At 39.8% G+C, this 18,349-nt stretch overlaps 1 protein-coding gene across 1 annotated transcript; it reads left to right on the forward strand.

The window, feature by feature from the left end:
* Window positions 1–405: 405 nt before the first annotated feature.
* Window positions 406–18,093, forward strand: LOC136246555 (putative neutral sphingomyelinase). The gene is made up of 6 exons (XM_066038054.1): window positions 406–588; window positions 2,840–2,930; window positions 2,984–3,057; window positions 15,149–15,338; window positions 16,275–16,737; window positions 17,531–18,093. Exons 1-6 carry the CDS (start codon window positions 494–496, stop codon window positions 17,905–17,907), a joined length of 1,290 nt encoding a protein of 429 aa, XP_065894126.1. The 5' UTR covers window positions 406–493; the 3' UTR covers window positions 17,908–18,093.
* Window positions 18,094–18,349: the final 256 nt, after the last annotated feature.

The raw sequence follows: 18,349 nt of genomic DNA on the forward strand, positions 1-18,349 counted from the left end.
ACTGTTGGAGCAGTGGATCTTGTAAATTACACCTGCATGACCTGTGATGGCTGGATCTAGATCCTCTTGTAAACATCAATGCAGAACGAAGTAATGAATAAGAAAGTTTACATCTGATCCAAAACATCAGAATCGTCGACATTTAGCTATGACTCTGTAGAAACCCTCTAGCAACATGCAATAGACTGAGCTGTGGGATCAGAATTTCTTGGCTTCCAAAAGAATACACTCAATCCCTATAATGGCTGTATACGTATTTAGCATAATAGCTACCACTCCCACGCCAATTAATGCACGCCTACGTTGTGAGTCACACGCTATGAGCGGCAGTCATGGGTGTGGCAGTTACGTTTTGCGTGCTTAAAGTTTCACGCATGCGACTACTGCATAAATCAAACATGAATGTCGCAAATTTTTTCTTACGCATAATTTTACGCTTTGTGGTAGTCCTTCATTTTCGACCAGAGGTCAATAACCTTAATTCTCTACAGAAATGGCGACTGATCTCGACAGCTTTCAAGTACAACTTTCCAGTGCCAGCTCCGGCGGAGAGTCAGTTACTTTGCGCCTTCTTACGATGAATTGTTGGTTAGTTCAGTTGTGACATGTCAGCATAATGTAGCTACCATTGCGTGAACGTTCTTATAAATACTTCTTCACTTCAGTGAAACTTTTGCTATAGCCTAATATTAACACGGGTGGTGACAGTACGGTGAGGCAAGGAATAAAAGACTTGTTGACATTCTTTAGGGGATTTTTTGTCGCCATCAAAGTAACCCGGCGCTTTTAGTTTGATTCTCACCCGTAGGCTTGTTGGTGCACGCTTTTGTAATGAAATTAAAAAATGACAGACTTTCCTGGAAAACAAACTAAATATTAAGGTGGAGTCCTGTATACTGGCCATAAATTTAATGTTGGTAGAATTTCAAAATGGCCGTATTTTATAAGTATACATTTGTCACAATATTACAAGACAGTTCTCCTCCAAAGCATTTGTACATGTCACCTTGCCACATATAACTTGTAATAATGTTGATGTACTAGTTTACAATTGGTGTTTATTACAAGGAGTACAATTGTAAATCGAAAATTCTATCCTGGATATTTTGCATCCTGTATAGGTCTGTTAGTCAGTGTGTTGCCATGAGGGAAAGAATTTAGCCAAATATGGCTGAATTTCTGGGCAACATCATCAGTGTAGTTGGCTTCCCATCATTCCTCTGTAGTATTGATGGCATGCAAGAGTGTATAAATATAAGAATTAGTGGTATAATGGCCTTCTGACCCAAAGTTACAGTATTCAGTCTCAACATTTGGTGCTTAGTGTATTATATGCCTATGGCGTATTGTATTTCACAGGCTATAATTATAAACAATAAATCACGGACTGGGCTTGAAACAGTTTCTTAACAATAAACTGTAGACATATAATCTCGTTCTTGTAGTGCTGGAGACACCATTATTAAGCTGGAACTGCTCTTTGGTGTTAAAACAGTTTCTTAGCCTACATCATGCAAACACACTACACACACATGCACCCCCAGGCACACAAAGCAAAGCCTCCGGCAGCCTTGCGAAACATAGCTATTGCACCACTCAGGCTCAAGTGCCTGAGTGGTGTACAACAAGGGGGTGTCACATCGGCACACGCTGAAGGTAGATCTGCAACCGCAGTCAAAGTCTTGACCAAGGAAAATTTCACCTTGACCCTTGACTTGCAGCGCTTATCGTCTTTGACCTGCGACTTGAGCATTTTTGGTCGAGTTTTTTACCTCTATTTTCCAATACGCACCTGCGCTTGTAACCTAGTATATTTTCTTGGTGCGTGCTACCAACAGCTTGGAGAGAAAAATCATTACAATCACGGCGAAATGCCTGTTGGAGCTTTGAAACATCTTCTTGGAGATCCTTACGTCTTGTGAGTTATTTATAATTCTGGAACTTGATAATAGTTATGTATAGTTTTTGATTGTGGGTTTTGAACTTTCTGTCTCGTCTTGACCCACTGTAAGAGCTATTTTGTGGCCTTGACTGTTGGCCTAGAGTTTGACCGTGGTGGCAGATCAATCTACAGCAAGAGCCTGAGTGACATCCCCTTGCACAGGCATCCCAGTGCTGGTACACACAGACACAACACACAGACAGCAGAGAGGGCTTGCAAGCTAGTCTGGCACAAGTTTTTTGGATTTTATTTTTTCAATAAATTGGTGCATATGCGACCCAAACAGCAATATCAGTAGCAGTATCTCAATAATGTTGTGTCCAGCATCACAAGAGCTTGACAATTGCTTGGCTATTCTGTTCCAAGCCCAGTCCATGAGGTCTTATCCTGGTGTATTTGAGCTTTGTTGTTTTTATTTTGTACATGTCACTGTGTAAGCTTATTGTAGAGGAGGGTGGAAGCAGTTTAAATGAATTAGTCAAAATGAATTGTGTAGGTGATATAACGAAGTGTGGTGTCATTGTTTTGTTGAAGAACAATGACACTGGAGGTACACTGGGTATGCATGCCTGGTTAGTGCCAGGATGTTACATGCAAAAGTGTTTCATCAATTTCACCCTGAAAAGGTGATTTAGGTGAACTAGGTGATTTTACAAAACAAAGTACATCACCTTAGTACTTACATGAAATACAATCTTAATATCTGATTATCCCCAGCAATCCCACCAGTTTGCTAGTTTTATTGTGGCTCATGAAAATTCTAAACAAATGTATGTAATTAATGTAATGTTTTTCAAACAACGTTTCCACCCTCCTCGGTGTTTATTGTATGAAGTCAACCACCAGTACTGTTCACCTTTGATGACAATGATGCAATGGTTAATCCTACCATTACAGGGGACTACGAGTCATCTCCAAGTTCAGACGAGAGAGAATGGAGGCTATAGCTCATGAGTTAGTTGGTTATGATGTAGTGGCGTTACAAGAGGTACAATCTGTATGATTTCTGGGTACACTGCCAGAATTGTAATTCTTGTATAGATTTGGAGTAAGGATGATTTTGAAGTAATGAGGGACATTGCAAAATCACTACCATACTCTCACATGTTTTACAGGTGAGCTATAATTACGTGACATACAGTATTAAGTTATATATGACAAGATCTGCAGACCCCCGAACATTGTTGTCTTAGCCCTTCCCGCAATTGAGGCCAAATCTGATAAAAACAATTCAGTGCGTTCATTGTATTGCTACAGTACGTTAACCGAAAGTTTTGGAGTACTTAAACAAACCAAAGATTCTCTATTGTGAGTTTTGCTTTTTGTATCTTCCTTCACAATCTACGAATCCCTCGTGTAATTTACAAAATCTTTGTATAGTGAGATGACAAATGTGAGGAAATAGTATAGTTCATATACTACAGTACCTCAATAAACATATTGAAAAGTGAGTGTTACTTAGGTCATGTTTTCTTTGATTTCTTTTTGCTTATTGTTTAATCTGTCTCAAAGTTGACAAAAATGTGGATTATAAGCCTTATTCCAAATGATGTCCCAGATGGACACTCTATTTGGGGTACTTTAACATATTCAAGTGTGAGCTCTAATGGGGCTTAATAAGAATCGGTTGACTATTCAATCCTGGGAGAAGCTACCGACCTAAAACTAAGAGGAATGATTATAAGGGTATAAAATCTATTCTCTAATGCTGGGTTAGAATTTTCAGCTGGTTTTCCAAGTTGAGTAGAAATCGTATTGTTTCTTTGTTGTAAAAATCATACCTGGTAGTTTCATCTCGATATCGTGTTTGTTAACCACTATACCAATCTTTCGAATCTCAATTGCCATTGGTAACAATGCTCAAAATTATAAGAGTCTCCCAAATAGAAAATTAGTGTGATGTCATTTGGAATAAGCTTTCCTTCCATCAGGTTCTCCTGTTAGGCAACAATGTGTTAGTTTCTTACAGATCCTGTCACATGTATGTGTATGAGGGTTGTGACTGAAATTTCATGCATGAAACAATTAGAATTTTAATATTCACTGCTTTACCATTTAAGAAGTTATGCATCTGTTGGAATATTTCACCAAATTTATTAGGTACTGACCGACGATGCAAATTACAACCTTTTATGGTCATGAATATTTGCATTGTCGTATGTGACTGATTTTCCAAAAATCCAGTCACATAAATGATATTCCTATACTGATCCAGTATACTATAGTCACTAAACAAGAACACAAAAGAGCCTGAAGGGGCACGTTGTAACTTGCAGGCATTATGGAATTCCTTTTGACCTCAAGGCCATCCATATACAGTAGGGTAGTCATTCCATATTTGATACTTTTCAGTGGCTTGACCATAATGTAACTTTAGAAGCCACTTCGTAAGCTATAGGAGAAAAACAATGGTAAACATAACAGGCTCTTCCCCCGACTTGTGGCTTCAAAAGAATGTGGGGGCATATCTCCAGTGACATATACTCTGGTAGTGGAATGTTGATGAATAATATTCTCCTAACTTTCAAAAATGCTTCTCTTGGCAGCCAAGTCCTGTTCTTCCATTGAGAGTCCTATTAACATATCAAGATGCAAATCAGGGACAAGCCTAAATGAGACTTTAAGCATAATAAGTCCTATATAAATTTTTTATCTCAAGCACATTTTCGAGATTGGATGGTGGAGTATATATATAACATTGGAGGAGGGTAGCAACGTTGAATAGCAGCTTCAATAGCCATCTCTAACCTTCTTTATGGTGGCTAATTGTTGCTGTCTTTCTTGGGGGGAGCATGTAGGATAAGTGGAACTGCTCTCTATTTTTCTTGTACATCAACAGTTAGAGCTAATAATGTATACCTCAGACTTGCATTAATCCAAATGGAATTGTTTATTTATAGACACAACACTGTAAGACTTCCTATTCTAACAGACACATATGAAGTCCTTGGTATACCTACATGAAAGCCTATATAGAGAGGTGAGAAACCCAGCAGTGATGCAGGTTATGGTATGGATGGCTTTTACCTGCATCGATTTATCTGTGTAGGAACCTGGGTGCTAAAAATTTTTGACCCCAGAATTTATGACATCTGTTCAGACTTAGGTATTTACTTCTCAGTGTTCACACAGAGGTGGCAATGGTTAAAGCTAAGGTGATAGTGTGTATTTGATTCACCACGAAAGGGGATGGTGGATGGGATTATGAGGTGGAGTACATACACAGAACAATGGTTGCTTTAGGCAAGGAGTTACGAGGATAATATAGCTAGTTAGCACTGTTTCTTTTATCCAAACCTTGGGAATACTATCAACTTATAGTTAGAATCAGAATTTTTAAATAGTCCATGTGAATAGCCACAGCAATTGGTTTGTATAACAGTATTCTAATAAATTCATTCACTTTCGCATGCAGAAAGGACTCAGGTTTGCAGCAATCGTTAAAGGAGACTAAGTGTTGTTGTGTACTATTTAAAGATCATCATGTTTAACCATGATATGAAGTGGTGATGAAATTTATGGGTGTGATTTGTTAATTGGTGGTTAGCCACAGGTCACTCTACATGTCTCAGACCCCACACAACAAAGTAAACACTGTGGTATTGTACCGTAGTGTTGTACACACATTCCTATGGGTGTGATAATAACCTTTTTATGACATGGAAGAAGTCTCTTGTTAGGGAGAGAATGCTGGATCTCAAGTTGTGTGGCTCCTTAGGCACATGCCTAAACTGCAAACTGTCTCTAGATAAGTTACCACCTGACTAGAGTTTGTTTTTTTAAACCAGCTACAATTATACATTACAACAACATCCTAACAGCTATCTCCCATGCTGGGTATGTGACTGCTCGTTACCGCAAGCACCACGTCCATGGCCTCCCCAATGGTGCACGTGACCTCAACAGGCTTGGGTAAGACACGTGGTAGTCAGTGCTCACTGTACACAGAGGCTGGGTTGCTATGCAATCCAGGCCTCACCCAAGCAACGGGAGATTTCTTTATTGTTTAAGCTTTTTGTTTGTTTATCCTTTGCTCTTAACCCCCAATCATGCGCGCTCTGGATTCTGGTCCCGTCAAACATTCAGCATGTTTCCCTCACTTAACCATACACTACCATGTTGTCCCCCTGTGCTATTAGTAACTTTTCAACACAGGAACTGCCAAAACAGAACAATTAACTCCGCCATCTATACATCCCCCTTTTGTCATACAGTCTAATTAACAACATCTGTACACAGTTTACAATTAAACCCTAACATAACAATTGATATTTGGAAATAGCCTACTGAGTAGAAGGGACTTTTCTGCTATTTGTGACACACATGTACAGTACTGCTTGTACAATTCGGGATCAATCACATATAAACGTGTCATTACAACATCAACAATCACGTGATTCTATATCGTGCCTAATACAATTATGTGCGTGTGCATGTGCATGTGCAAGGCTAATAGTCTGTTCACACTACATCTCCCTTTCTCAAGTTATAAGTTCAGTTGGTCAGGAGGGCATATATTTGTTCCAGTTCGTGATCTGGTGACAACCGGACTTCTGACAAACTCTGGTCTAGCTTGTAGCATTGTTTCAGGCCTGTCTTCTGTAGTAGGGGATTCTGTAGAGGGTTCAGTTGGACATTCTTCAGGTCTAGCATGAAGGTTACTTCTATTTCGTCTGACAACTCCTGTGAGTGTCTGAACTTCGTAAGACCTGTTTCTAGTCTCTTGAACTACTCTTCCTGGTATAGTGTCAGTGCCTTCCCTGGTAGCAACAAATACAGGTTGATCAACATCAAAACTTGGCAGTTCTCTGGCTCTATGCCGTCGGTCAAAATTTCTCTTCTGCTTCTGTTTAAAACTTTCATCAATTTTCTGGAACTCTTGCAGGTCAGGCCATTGGGGAACTAATGTCTCATTAGGTACAGGAAGAGTGGAGCGAATTCATCTGCCCATTAGCAATTGGGCCGGAGACAATCGACACCAGGAGAGTGGAGTTGATCGGTATGACTACAGGACTTCATTAGGATCACAATTACATTTAAGTAAGTGCTTTATTGTTTTGACGGCTCTTTCTGCTTCCCCATTTCCCTGGGGGTGGTAGGGACTGCATGTGATGTGTCGGAAGTCATACGCTGTAGCAAAATCCTTGAACTCCTGGGAAGCATACTGTGGGCCATTATCTGAGACAATCACATCAGGTATGCCATGCCTTGCAAAGATGGGTTTCATGGCGGAAACAACACTCTTTGTAGTAGTAGCAGATAGTTTTGCTATTTCAATATACCTGGAGAAGTAATCGATTAGTAGCAGGTATGTAGTACCTTTAAACTCAAACAAATCTGTTCCGATCTTTTCCCATGGACGATTTGGTAACATGGACGGGATCATGGGCTCGCTGTGACGCTGGAAATTCTGGCAGCACTCCTTACAATTCTGTATCATAGTACTGATTTGTTGTGATATCCCTGGCCACCAAACTGATTCTGAGGCACGCAGTCGGCATTTTACAATTCCTTGGTGACCATGGTGAATGCGACGCAGAATGTCATCCTGAAGCCCTATGGGGATCACAAGTCTATTACCTCGTAACAGCAATTGATTATGAAGAGACAGTTCACTACGTATACACCAATAATGTTTGAGCATACCTTTGACTGTGTGCTTGGCTGGCCACCCTTCTTGACAAAAGTGCATTACCTGGGACAAAACAGGGTCCTCACTCTGAGATAGACGTATACCTTCTAGTCGATCAGAACTTGCTGGAAGAGATTCCATCACTGTAGAAACAAACAGTTCTACTGCCTTTTGCAAATCAGTGGACTCTGAGAATTCTATTCTTAGGGGAGCTCTAGAAAGGGTGTCGGCAGTGAGTAAAGCTTTCCCTGCAACATGAATTATCTGGTAATCATATCGCATTAAGCGTAAACGAAATCGTAAAACCCGTGGTGGTAAGGCATCTAGATTTTTTTGTCCAAATAGTGAAATCAATGGCTTATGGTCTGTCTCAAGGACGAATGACCTACCCAACAGGTACATAGAAAATCTCTCACAGGCCCATGTGAGTGCCAGTGCTTCCTTTCAATTTGCGCATAGCGCATTTCTGTCTCAGTCATGGTGCGTGAAGTAAAGGAGGCGGCCCGCCACTCTGAATTACTTTCTAATCTTTGTAGGATAACTGCCCCTAAACCGAAAGAAGATGCATCTGCAGACACCTTAGTATCTGCACTAGGGTCGTACAGTGCAAGAAGTGGGGTGTTTGTCAATACCTCTTTAACCTTGGCAAAAGCTTCTTTCTGACTTGGTCCCCACAAGTATGTGCGTTTAGAGCTGAGTAGCTCAGTTAGAGGCTTCATAAGGTCAGCACTGCAGGGAATGAACTTGGATAATTGGTTGGTCATACCAACAAAACGCCGCATCTCTGACACATTCTTGGGTGGGCTCATCTGAAGAATTGCATTTGTCTTAGCAGGATCAGCTATGACACCCTTGTGGTTTATAATGTGTCCCAAGAATTTTACTTCTGGTTTGGAAAACTCACATTTGCTTGGGTTTAAAGTTACTCCTGCAGAAACCAAACACTTCAACACAGTTTCTAAGCGTGCATCATGCTCACCTTGATCCTTGCTAAATATCAGGACATCGTCCATCATACAAACCACTCCTGGCAATCTCTGTAGCAATGAGCTCATGCGACGTTGAAACAATTCCGGGGCACTGGTAATGCCAAAGGGTAACACATTGAAACAATAACGCCCAAAGGGGGTTATGAATGTAGTCAACAGACGTGACTTTGTGGCAAGTGGTATTTGCCAGAACCCACTGTTGGCATCCAATTTCGAAAGCACTTGAGCTCCAGTGAGTTGGGTAAGGGTTTCTTCTACCCTAGGCAAGGGGTGAAATTCTCTCTGGACACTCTCATTTAGGTGTTTGAGGTACACATATTCGCACTTGTCCTGAAGATTTTGGGACCACCACCATGCCAGCACACCAAGGAGAGGGGTCACAAACAGGGGAGATGACACCCAGTGATTCCATTCGATTAAGTTCAGCTTGCACTTTATTGCGTAAAGGTAGTGGCACATTCCTGGCTGTGTGGAGCGCAAATGGTCTGGCATCTTTTGCAAGTGACACTTCATACTCCTCCCCAAATGTGCCAAGACCATGGAAAAGCTGAGGATATTGTCTCTGGATTTCCTTAGCTGTGAGTTGCAATGAATCTAATCTTGATACCAGGTTCAACGATGTGATAGCAGGCAGCCCCAATAAATTGCGCTTTAGATCTTTTACCACAAATACATTCTGCTTACAGGAAACATGCTTGGAAGTGAGACTTGCTGTAAATTGTCCCAATACTGTCAGAAGTGACATAGCTGGACCATACAATCTCCTAGTGGTCTTCTCTATTTTGACATTTTGTAGCTGAGTAAAGGTGGCTTCACTAATTGCTGAGACTTCCGCCCCTGTGTCAATTTTAAAAGTAACTGGCAAATCATTTACCCTGAGCTCTGTTAGCCACTGTGTCTGTTGTCGAGTAGTTACAGCACCAAGGAAATTGTCATCTTCCTCTTCCTCAACATCTCCTAACGGCCGAGTTGGGTCATCGTATAGTTCCACTGTGTCAGCTGCTCTCTTTGACATGCACATACTACCGTAATGTCCTCGTCTGTGGCATTTATAACAAGCTACATCTCGAGCAGGACATTTATCTCTTGAGTGTTTACCCTTTCCACAACGTGTACAGTTTTTAAATGATTCAGTACGTGAGACGTGCTCTCTGGTTTCTTAGTAGAATTCCTACGCTTGTACCTAATGTCCTCTAGGTCATTTGTAGGTAGCACTTCTGGTTTCTCCCTTAAAATCTCTTGCTGTTGGCTAACAGCTGCCTTTTGACGTATTCTAGTTTTTGCCTGCTCTAAGGTTAAGTTGGGGTCCATTTGTAATTGCTGAGAAAGACGTTGATCCCGGATACCAACCACTAATCTATCACGAATCATCTCTGACTTCATATTCCGGTAGTTGCACGTTTCAGCAAGGTGATATAATGTGGTGATATATTGTTCAGCGCTTTCACCTTCCAGCTGTGCTCTCTTGTTGAACTTTGCTTGTTCAAAAATAACATTTTGTCGGACCTTAAAAAACTGGTCAAATTTTGCCAATACATCGTCAAACCTTTCATACTCCTCTTCCGTTATGTTTGTAGAAGTCAGAACATTGTCTGCTTCTTCGCCTAAGCAGTAAAGTAACATACTGACTTGGCGTGACTCACTGCCAGTTGAAAGGCCAGACGCTTCGCGAAACTGTTGGAAGCGTTTCTTCCATCTTGGCCAATCGTCCGGATCTTTAAAGTTGAACGGTTTGGGAGGGTCGATATTCATAGTAGCCATCAGTCTTTTACTGGTAGGGTGCTGTTGATCCCACTTCTGACACCATGTACAATTCGGGATCAATCACATATAAATGTGTCATTACAACATCAACAATCACGTGATTCTATATCGTGCCTAATACAATTATGTGCGTGTGCATGTGCAAGGCTAATAGTCTGTTCACACTACACTGCTAAACTGTTATATGTGGGAGTGTTATCATTTAACATACTGTAATCCATCCCTGTCACATGTACTGCATGTATCTCAATGCTTGTACACAAGCATGCCTGACATTAGGCGGTACAACTGGTTCATTACTTTTTCTACCATACTGTACTCGGTGTTTACAATTGTATTGTCATGGTACACCCATACCAATGTCAGAGTCCCCTGTAGAGCCCATGATGATGGCCAATGATGATGTCAATGCAATGTGGTTTCTGCTCAGCGCTCTGATTGTCAAAGTGAAGAAACTCAATCACAGCAAATGGTACTCCCACTGGCACCAAGGTAATCTTGCTCAATCTTCTTATAGGTTTTATCGATGTAAATTCTCAGCAAACAGACCTGGATGTGTGATACACTAATTGGCATGCTGGGGTCCAACCTTACCTGACTATTGTATATTGCCAATTGCAACCAGGGTTATGCTTGTTCAATTATGTCTGTATGCCTTGATTCATCCTATTAAGTCTACCTCGATTCCCCCAAAGTGTCAAAGAGGCAAACGTATTAAATGCTCTTGATATCTCATCACTGTGCACTGGACTGTACCATATACTACACTAGTCCCATACTGTTGTCTCTCACTGACAGAATACTAACTAAGGATAGACTGCCACACTGATTATATATTTGTGCCGATTCACCCACTGATGTTACTGAAATTTGGCTGTGCCAGTTTTCAATATTTTATCGCTTACGTCCCAAGTTCAACCTTGAATTTTTATGCGTGTGCGTGCGTGTATGTGTACGTATCAGACTACGGTCATGCTTCCCCTCAACATTTCTGTGACTTTCTGTGATTCCACTGAAATACTCCAGTGGCCACCTTATAATTATGATGTTTTTGTGTCTTCTCCAAGATGTTCCCCATTTGAGTTTTTGGACTATTTCTGGTACCACTGTACCAGTCGGCCACAAGAAATACTGTCAGCAGATATGTATCTGATGATAGGCCCTTTTCGTGCTAGTTATTATATCTTTTTCACTTAGTTACTTGGCTATCTGTTAGTGATACTGGTTACGAGTCACACCAATTTTACTATAAACAGAACGGTAGCTAATAAACCCAGTTGTGTGTTTAATGACTTCATCTTTCAATGAACGGTAGTACATTGGCGCAACTCTCACCCAGATTACTACCCCTCTCTTGCACTCCATTTATACTGTCCCAAGTTACATTCAGCTCATGTTGATGACCTCAAATCTGCCCTTGATTCCCCCATCGAGAGCTGGGGACTTCATGTTTCAGTTAATAGTGAGGCTTGACCTGGCACATGTTGGCTAAAAAGGAGGAGGGGTGTTTACATGTGTAATAACTGTGTAGTGATAGAATGCTGTAGTAGTTTCACTAGTGGGTGCAAATCTACTGGTTGGGAGCCTGGTCATCCCGCTGTCTCATAGCCCCACTGAATGCTCTTGGAATGTCGGAACTGCTCACTGTGCTGTCGGCCAATGCAACTTTACCCATTAGTGCAAGTGGAGAGTAACCGACACACAACCAGATGCTCTAATCTGGCGACAGATTCCAGGTTTTTCTTTTACAGCGTTGACAGTGATTGTTATATTACAGAATGCATGTGTGCATTATGAAAACTATATATATATAATTGCATATTACACATTTGTCAAACTACTGTCCTTCACTATTGGCTGCTGTACGTAACTCATCTGTTGTCTTCTCTTTGTTTTATACTTGAGTAATTGCTTACAGAATCTTGGTGCCAATTTTATCGATGAGGTATAGAATGATAGCAATCAAGGACTGTATATTAACGTACATACAGTAATAGGGCAAAACTACTAAAAACACCCAATTGGACAGTTAATTGTTATGTACTGGGCTTACCTCTGTTTACACTACCTGGCCACTTTAACTTGATTTACTGACATGTGGTAGGTAATTAATATTTGTTTGTTACATGTCTTTCATCATCAACTTGTACTGCAGCACCAGATCACTCCATGCCTGAGCAACAAGGACAGGTGTAAGCTACATGCCGAACAGGCACTGTGTAGCTTTTAAGTGTTTCCGACACAGTGAACAGCTATTGTATCTACTTTTGATCTACCAGATGAAACAACTAACCAGGGGAATGTGGCATTACCATACTGCCCTGGGAGTTCATCTGCTCTGCTTGCAACTAAGTGATTTGCACATTTGATGTACCGTAGGCGATCACTATATAGCCCTTTGCTCACTGTTGCATACGTGAGTGTCATCACTGATTTTACTCATTTTTAGCATACGTACTTTTGGTCTATTGGAATTTCCAACCTTGTTTACCAGGTCTAGTAACTGGATGTTTCAAGGCAGCCGATGCCATGTGCTTGGACCCAGATTGCCAGGGTCAGGCATAATTTTTAGTGTCGTTCCATTATTGTTTAGCAATTTTGACTATGTAATTTTTAAAATTTATAACATGCAAAATAAGGCAGTTTTCCTTCCTAACTGGTCTGAAATAAACATTGCAAATTGCTGCACAATTTACGTGTAGTGGTTACAGAGTAAAGCAAATTTACTAAATTTCAGACAATAAAATGTATTAGAGATTTTCTCACTGCATTTTGGATTGTGTTATTAGTGTAATATAACAGAATGCATAATTATGAGCATTTGGAAAAATGATATTTTCCTTGACTGCTGACACATGAATTCAGCACATATTTGACGATTTTTGACTGACATTTTTGGTCTACACCCTATTATTGCTGTGGTTTCATTGCCATCCTACGTCATTCAACCCTTTCACATCCCCCTCCTTTATCCCTTACTCTTTCACAAGTGTGTTCGTCATCCCTCAGTTATATGGCTACAGGGAGAAATCCTTTGAGGTAGTAGGGGCTTGTATTTTTCTGACAGTTGGCGGTAACACCGAGTTCTCGCTTGTCTGACTCTGAGGCATTCAATAAGCTACTCTCAGCCAGACTCCTGTTTTTGTTGTTGTTTTTTTAGCAGCGTCTTTGCTGACAATTCTCTGCCATCTTCTCTACTTAGTTCCTCGTTATCCACTGTAGCAGACTGACTATCCCACACAACTTTGTCTTCCTTTTGTTGCTATTCTTCTCCTACTGTGCTGTCCCACTGAAGAAAACTACTTATCACTTCTGTCTCGTGTATGCTGTATACGTAACGTTGGATAGCCTGCCGCCATTTCTGTCCTTTGATCTCCGTAACAATTAAAAGGAATGGGTTATGATTTGCCAGTTAACCTGTGTCTCAATTGTTTGTCTGTAAACATATCTATTTAATGGTAAAAGCAGCAGCATGGGTGAATCAAGCACTAATGTGTATTAAACTTCAGTGTAGGTAAGCTTTACACTGAGGAGGTTTCTTATCGCCAGTTTGAAATAATTATGGGCATTACTCCATAAATTTGTGAACTACTTCCCCAACAAAACAAAACAACAAAACAAAACAGTGGAGCAGTGACTTAAAAGGGACATGTCTCCTATACACATTAACAAGAATGAAGGGCAGCCTTAATCTAGAGAATTTGTGGAAAACCAGTTGAGAAGATAATTCTGTATGTAATATGCTGATTTGTTCAAATAGTGCTTCCTTAGCAATGCATAGCAAAGTATTTAGAGAATTATGAAATATTTCACTAATCACAAATTACAATAAGTATTAATTTGATAATCACATAGTGATTTAGTTTGCCATACATTAGTCTCAATAGTAGGAGTGCAATTAATCCCAAATCTCATGGCCTTGTTTCTGTAATTGCACTGTAATGTAGCCAATCAGAATTGCTGACATGTAAAGCCTTTTAAGTGCAACAACAAATGATGTAATACAAAGAAGGATGATGCAATCACCTGATAGAAGTTAATGGCCACATAGAACTGGATAGATGTGTACTACAAGCCACGAAGGGTGGTCACTATGTGATTAGTAGGCAATCACGCGCATTTTCGTGCAACTATGGAATAATTGTACTCGTAACAGCCAAAATTGCACTCAAATGTGTGTGATTAGGCCAATGAAACTTGATTACCAGTTTCTCGCTCAGATTTTTGAAAATTTGATGCGGGCGGGCGGTTATTATTCATTATTCATTATTTTTCCAAAAGCACAACACACATCCAAACATGAAGATTTCTGCCAAAAAAAACAGTGAGATCTACACTGATTACTCTTGCATTAAATAGCTAAGGTACGTTACTAATCTATAACAAGTGATTTTTCCATTAGAGTATAGCTGATTGCTCTATTAGAGTAAAAGTGACCGTTCTATTAGAGTATTTCAATCTGAAATACCAATAATGAAATTCCATGCGGGTGTATCAAAAGCATGCGGGCGATGACGCGAAACTGCTAATCAAGTTTCATTGGCCTTACCCATACTAATTCTGTACATGCATTATTACAAAAATAAAAACCTATTGTTGATTAATTCCAGCTACAAAGCTAGCTGCATGGTGCCTGGTTTTAGAAGTAAAACAACATGAAGGTTGTTGTTTTTTTTTGCATTTGTTGAGTGTGTTAAGTTTCTGACTCCATGATAGCTACACAGGCTTTGTACCATTAGTGAGTCCCTAGTGGTATGATAATTACAATTGTCAAATGTTACTCTCTTTTAATACATTGTATTTGTGTTCTATTCACTGTAGTGGAGTCATTGGAAGTGGACTGTGTATATTTTCCAAGTATCCGATTGTGGGTTCCTATTTCCATGCGTTCATGGCATCTGGTGGAATATTTGACATGACGAAAGGAGACCTGTTTGCTGGCAAGGGTGTGGGCATGTGCCGCATCAAGCTACCCGGTGAAGGATGTCACTTGTCCATGTATACCTCACACGTACGTTAAGTTTGTAATTGGGTGCACGACAGCAGGGCGTGTTGGGACAAACTATACCCCCATCACATAACTGGTTACCATATTGCCTTGGTTAAATGTCTCACCTGAATAGTTGCTTTGGACTAAGGCACGTTGCCACGTTTAACCAAGGAAATATGGTATATCACATTACTGGAATATCTATAGGGACCAGTCTATTTTGCTTTTTTTCCCACCTATTTTTCTTTCCAGCAATTCTTTTATTTTTCACCTATTATGCTCCATATTTTGCTCAAGAATTATACATTTTGCTCAGCACTGATCTTTGTTAATTGAATATTTCCAATTACAAAGCTACGGTTTTGCCTTAAAGTGACTGTTCTATTAGAGTATCTCGATCAGCAATTACTTCTAACATGTAAAGCAAGAAGCTAGCTAATATTGCTTAACATGTGTGACTGTTTTATTAGGGTATCTCGATTGTCACTTGTTGTTCCAGTAACAATTAGCTATGCATTGTCGATATTTTAGCGCGTCTGACTGTTCTATTAGAGTATCTCGATCTTTTGTGCAATTTTTATGTCCACTTCACAAAACTTGCACCTATTATGCCAGCATTTTGCTCATTGCTTTTGCCCACCCATTATGCCAAAAATTTTGCTGGCAAAATCGACGGGTCCCTAAATATCTACATTCCATGACTTGTACTACAAAGCCAATTAAATATTTCGTATGGGATAAAGTCATAGCATAATGGAATGGGACGGGGCTGGAGCTCAGAGATTTTGATAAGTTAGGCCTTTCATAATTTTTTTTTTACTGATCCGATACGATAAAGTAATTTAAATGTCCATGGGCTGGCCCTGTTAAGAGTTACTAATGCTAGTGTTCCCACATTCCCAGTTTTGTACACTCACACTTTAGGTATGGATGTAATGTGTTGTCCTATTGTTACAGACTTATTCACGATACCGAGATAGTCAACTGTTTGAGATAATGCAGTTTATTCACTACACACGGGGAAGAGATCTTGTCGTTTTTTGTGGAGACCTAAACACTTATCCCAAAATGGTTGGACTAAAGCTATATTCAAAATGTCTTGATCTTGAAGACTCCTTCTTCCACGGCGAGTGTACCCCAGAGAGTTGCTATCAATGCCAGAATTGCCATACCTGTGATAATACTGGTAACACATTTGGGAAAAGGACCCCAAAGAGAATCGACTACATGTTCTTTTCACCCAAAGCATCTTGTGGGTATGCTATGGTGGACAAGGAGTACACCCATGTGATGAAGGAACTAATTCCTGAGAAAGAATACAATTACTCTGACCATGTTGGTATTGAGGTGAAAGTGAAGGTAGTAAAAGATTCAGCAGCATCACAGGAGATCTTAGGAGACTTCTCTTTTATTGATAATGGTTGGTGCATATATTATGTAGTTTTGTGCTTACTGACTTTATGTGTATGTACGCAGTGCATGCATGAATGTTGACTCAATACTAAGTTAATCTGCAATAGTAAAAATTCAGTGCTTCTTTCCCAAACTACTGTGTAACTCCTCATAATGGTGGCTGATGATCAGTACTTACATACGTATATCAATCCAATTATGTGTGGGTAAAATAATTAGAAGCCTATAACTGGATTATATACCGTTCAACCTAAGCACGTAAAATGCAAAATGTGTGAACTGCAAGTAGTGATTTATTTAGTAAAAATTCATGTGATAATACTGGCTCGCTTGCAAATTGCTCATGAGAAATATTTGTTGTCCAATAGGTATTTATGGTGGTGGAAGGAAAACTAAAGTCTTTTATGGTCACTAGCAAGACCCATGATACCATTTTACTAACTTCCTGCCTGTTAATGAATATTATATAATCTAGCTGGCTTCATTCCTTACAAGGTTACTGTAGCTTACCTGTTACGTATATACGTATGTACAAACTTAGCGAACTCCAGTCTGTTTTGGTAGATCATATCTTGTGCAAATAAACTTGCAACACAGAATCGTTCCCCTTTATGTAGACCATATCTTTGTTATCCTCCTTGATCTTGACTAACTTCAGACTCAGGTGTACGATACAATATTTGTCGTTGTACTAACTGTGACTTGGTAATGTTATCACACAACAATTGCATGTACCGTTGCATGTTTGTAGTATGCCGTGTGTAGTTTTTATCTCAACGTTATTTGTTTGTGTGTTTCAGATGAGAAGCGTATTGTGCTGCAGGAGATAAGGGCCAGTATTGAAAAGAAGAGAAATCAGTTGAGAGATGGGAACCCGTTTATAACAATTGATGGGATAAAACGATGGATTACATGGCACTTGATATATGCTATAGTGGCCTTGTTGTTGATGGCTTTTGTTCCTCCAGTACTTAACATCTTCACTAATATTCTGTGGGCATATCTTATCCTTCGTTGGATGAGAAATTTTGCTGGTCACGTGATGGAGCTCAGTCTGTTTGCTGGAGTGGAGGCCAACTATCGAGATATATGCAACTATCTTAGCTCTAACGGCTCGTCACTGGTTGTTCCTGAGAATAATGATTCTAACGGAGACGAAACTACCACTTTAGTTTAAGTGAATACAGTATAATCCCCTGTATACTGATAATTAATATTGTTATAAATTATTGTTGTTAAGAAATTCTTTTTGTTTATTTTATAACCCAGGAATTTGACGTAGTGCATACTGTGTACCTAAATATTGTTTTTGAATTTTTGTGTGTTGATATCTTATGAAATAAACCAACAAGGCAATAAAAGGCTAGTGTGAAAGGGGGTGGTGTTTGACTTTTGTGGACTCACTGATAGTATTGCAGATGAAAATTTTGTACACAGTTAAAGAAACTGCGAAAAATGTGTCCCTCAAATATTAGCATATGTATGGAAGGTGTTCATACCCTTTGTAAATGGGGTTTGTGTCGAAGATACTTTATACTCAGCAAGGGCACTGCATCTAGTTTTGTGCATACGAAGATTATTATAATTAATTTATTTATGTGAAGATTGTTAGTCAATCT

This window comes from Dysidea avara, chromosome 2 (assembly GCF_963678975.1).
Source record: "Dysidea avara chromosome 2, odDysAvar1.4, whole genome shotgun sequence".
Lineage (NCBI taxonomy): Eukaryota > Metazoa > Porifera > Demospongiae > Dictyoceratida > Dysideidae > Dysidea > Dysidea avara.

Excerpts from the sequence above, each read along its gene's own strand:
- LOC136246555 (XM_066038054.1), top strand. The coding sequence starts at position 494 with ATGGCGACTGATCTCGACAGCTTTCAAGTACAACTTTCCAGTGCCAGC. Across the intron at positions 2,931-2,983 it reads ATGTAGTGGCGTTACAAGAG|ATTTGGAGTAAGGATGATTT; the intron begins GTACAATCTGTA and ends ATTCTTGTATAG. Across the intron at positions 15,339-16,274 it reads TGTCCATGTATACCTCACAC|ACTTATTCACGATACCGAGA; the intron begins GTACGTTAAGTT and ends CTATTGTTACAG.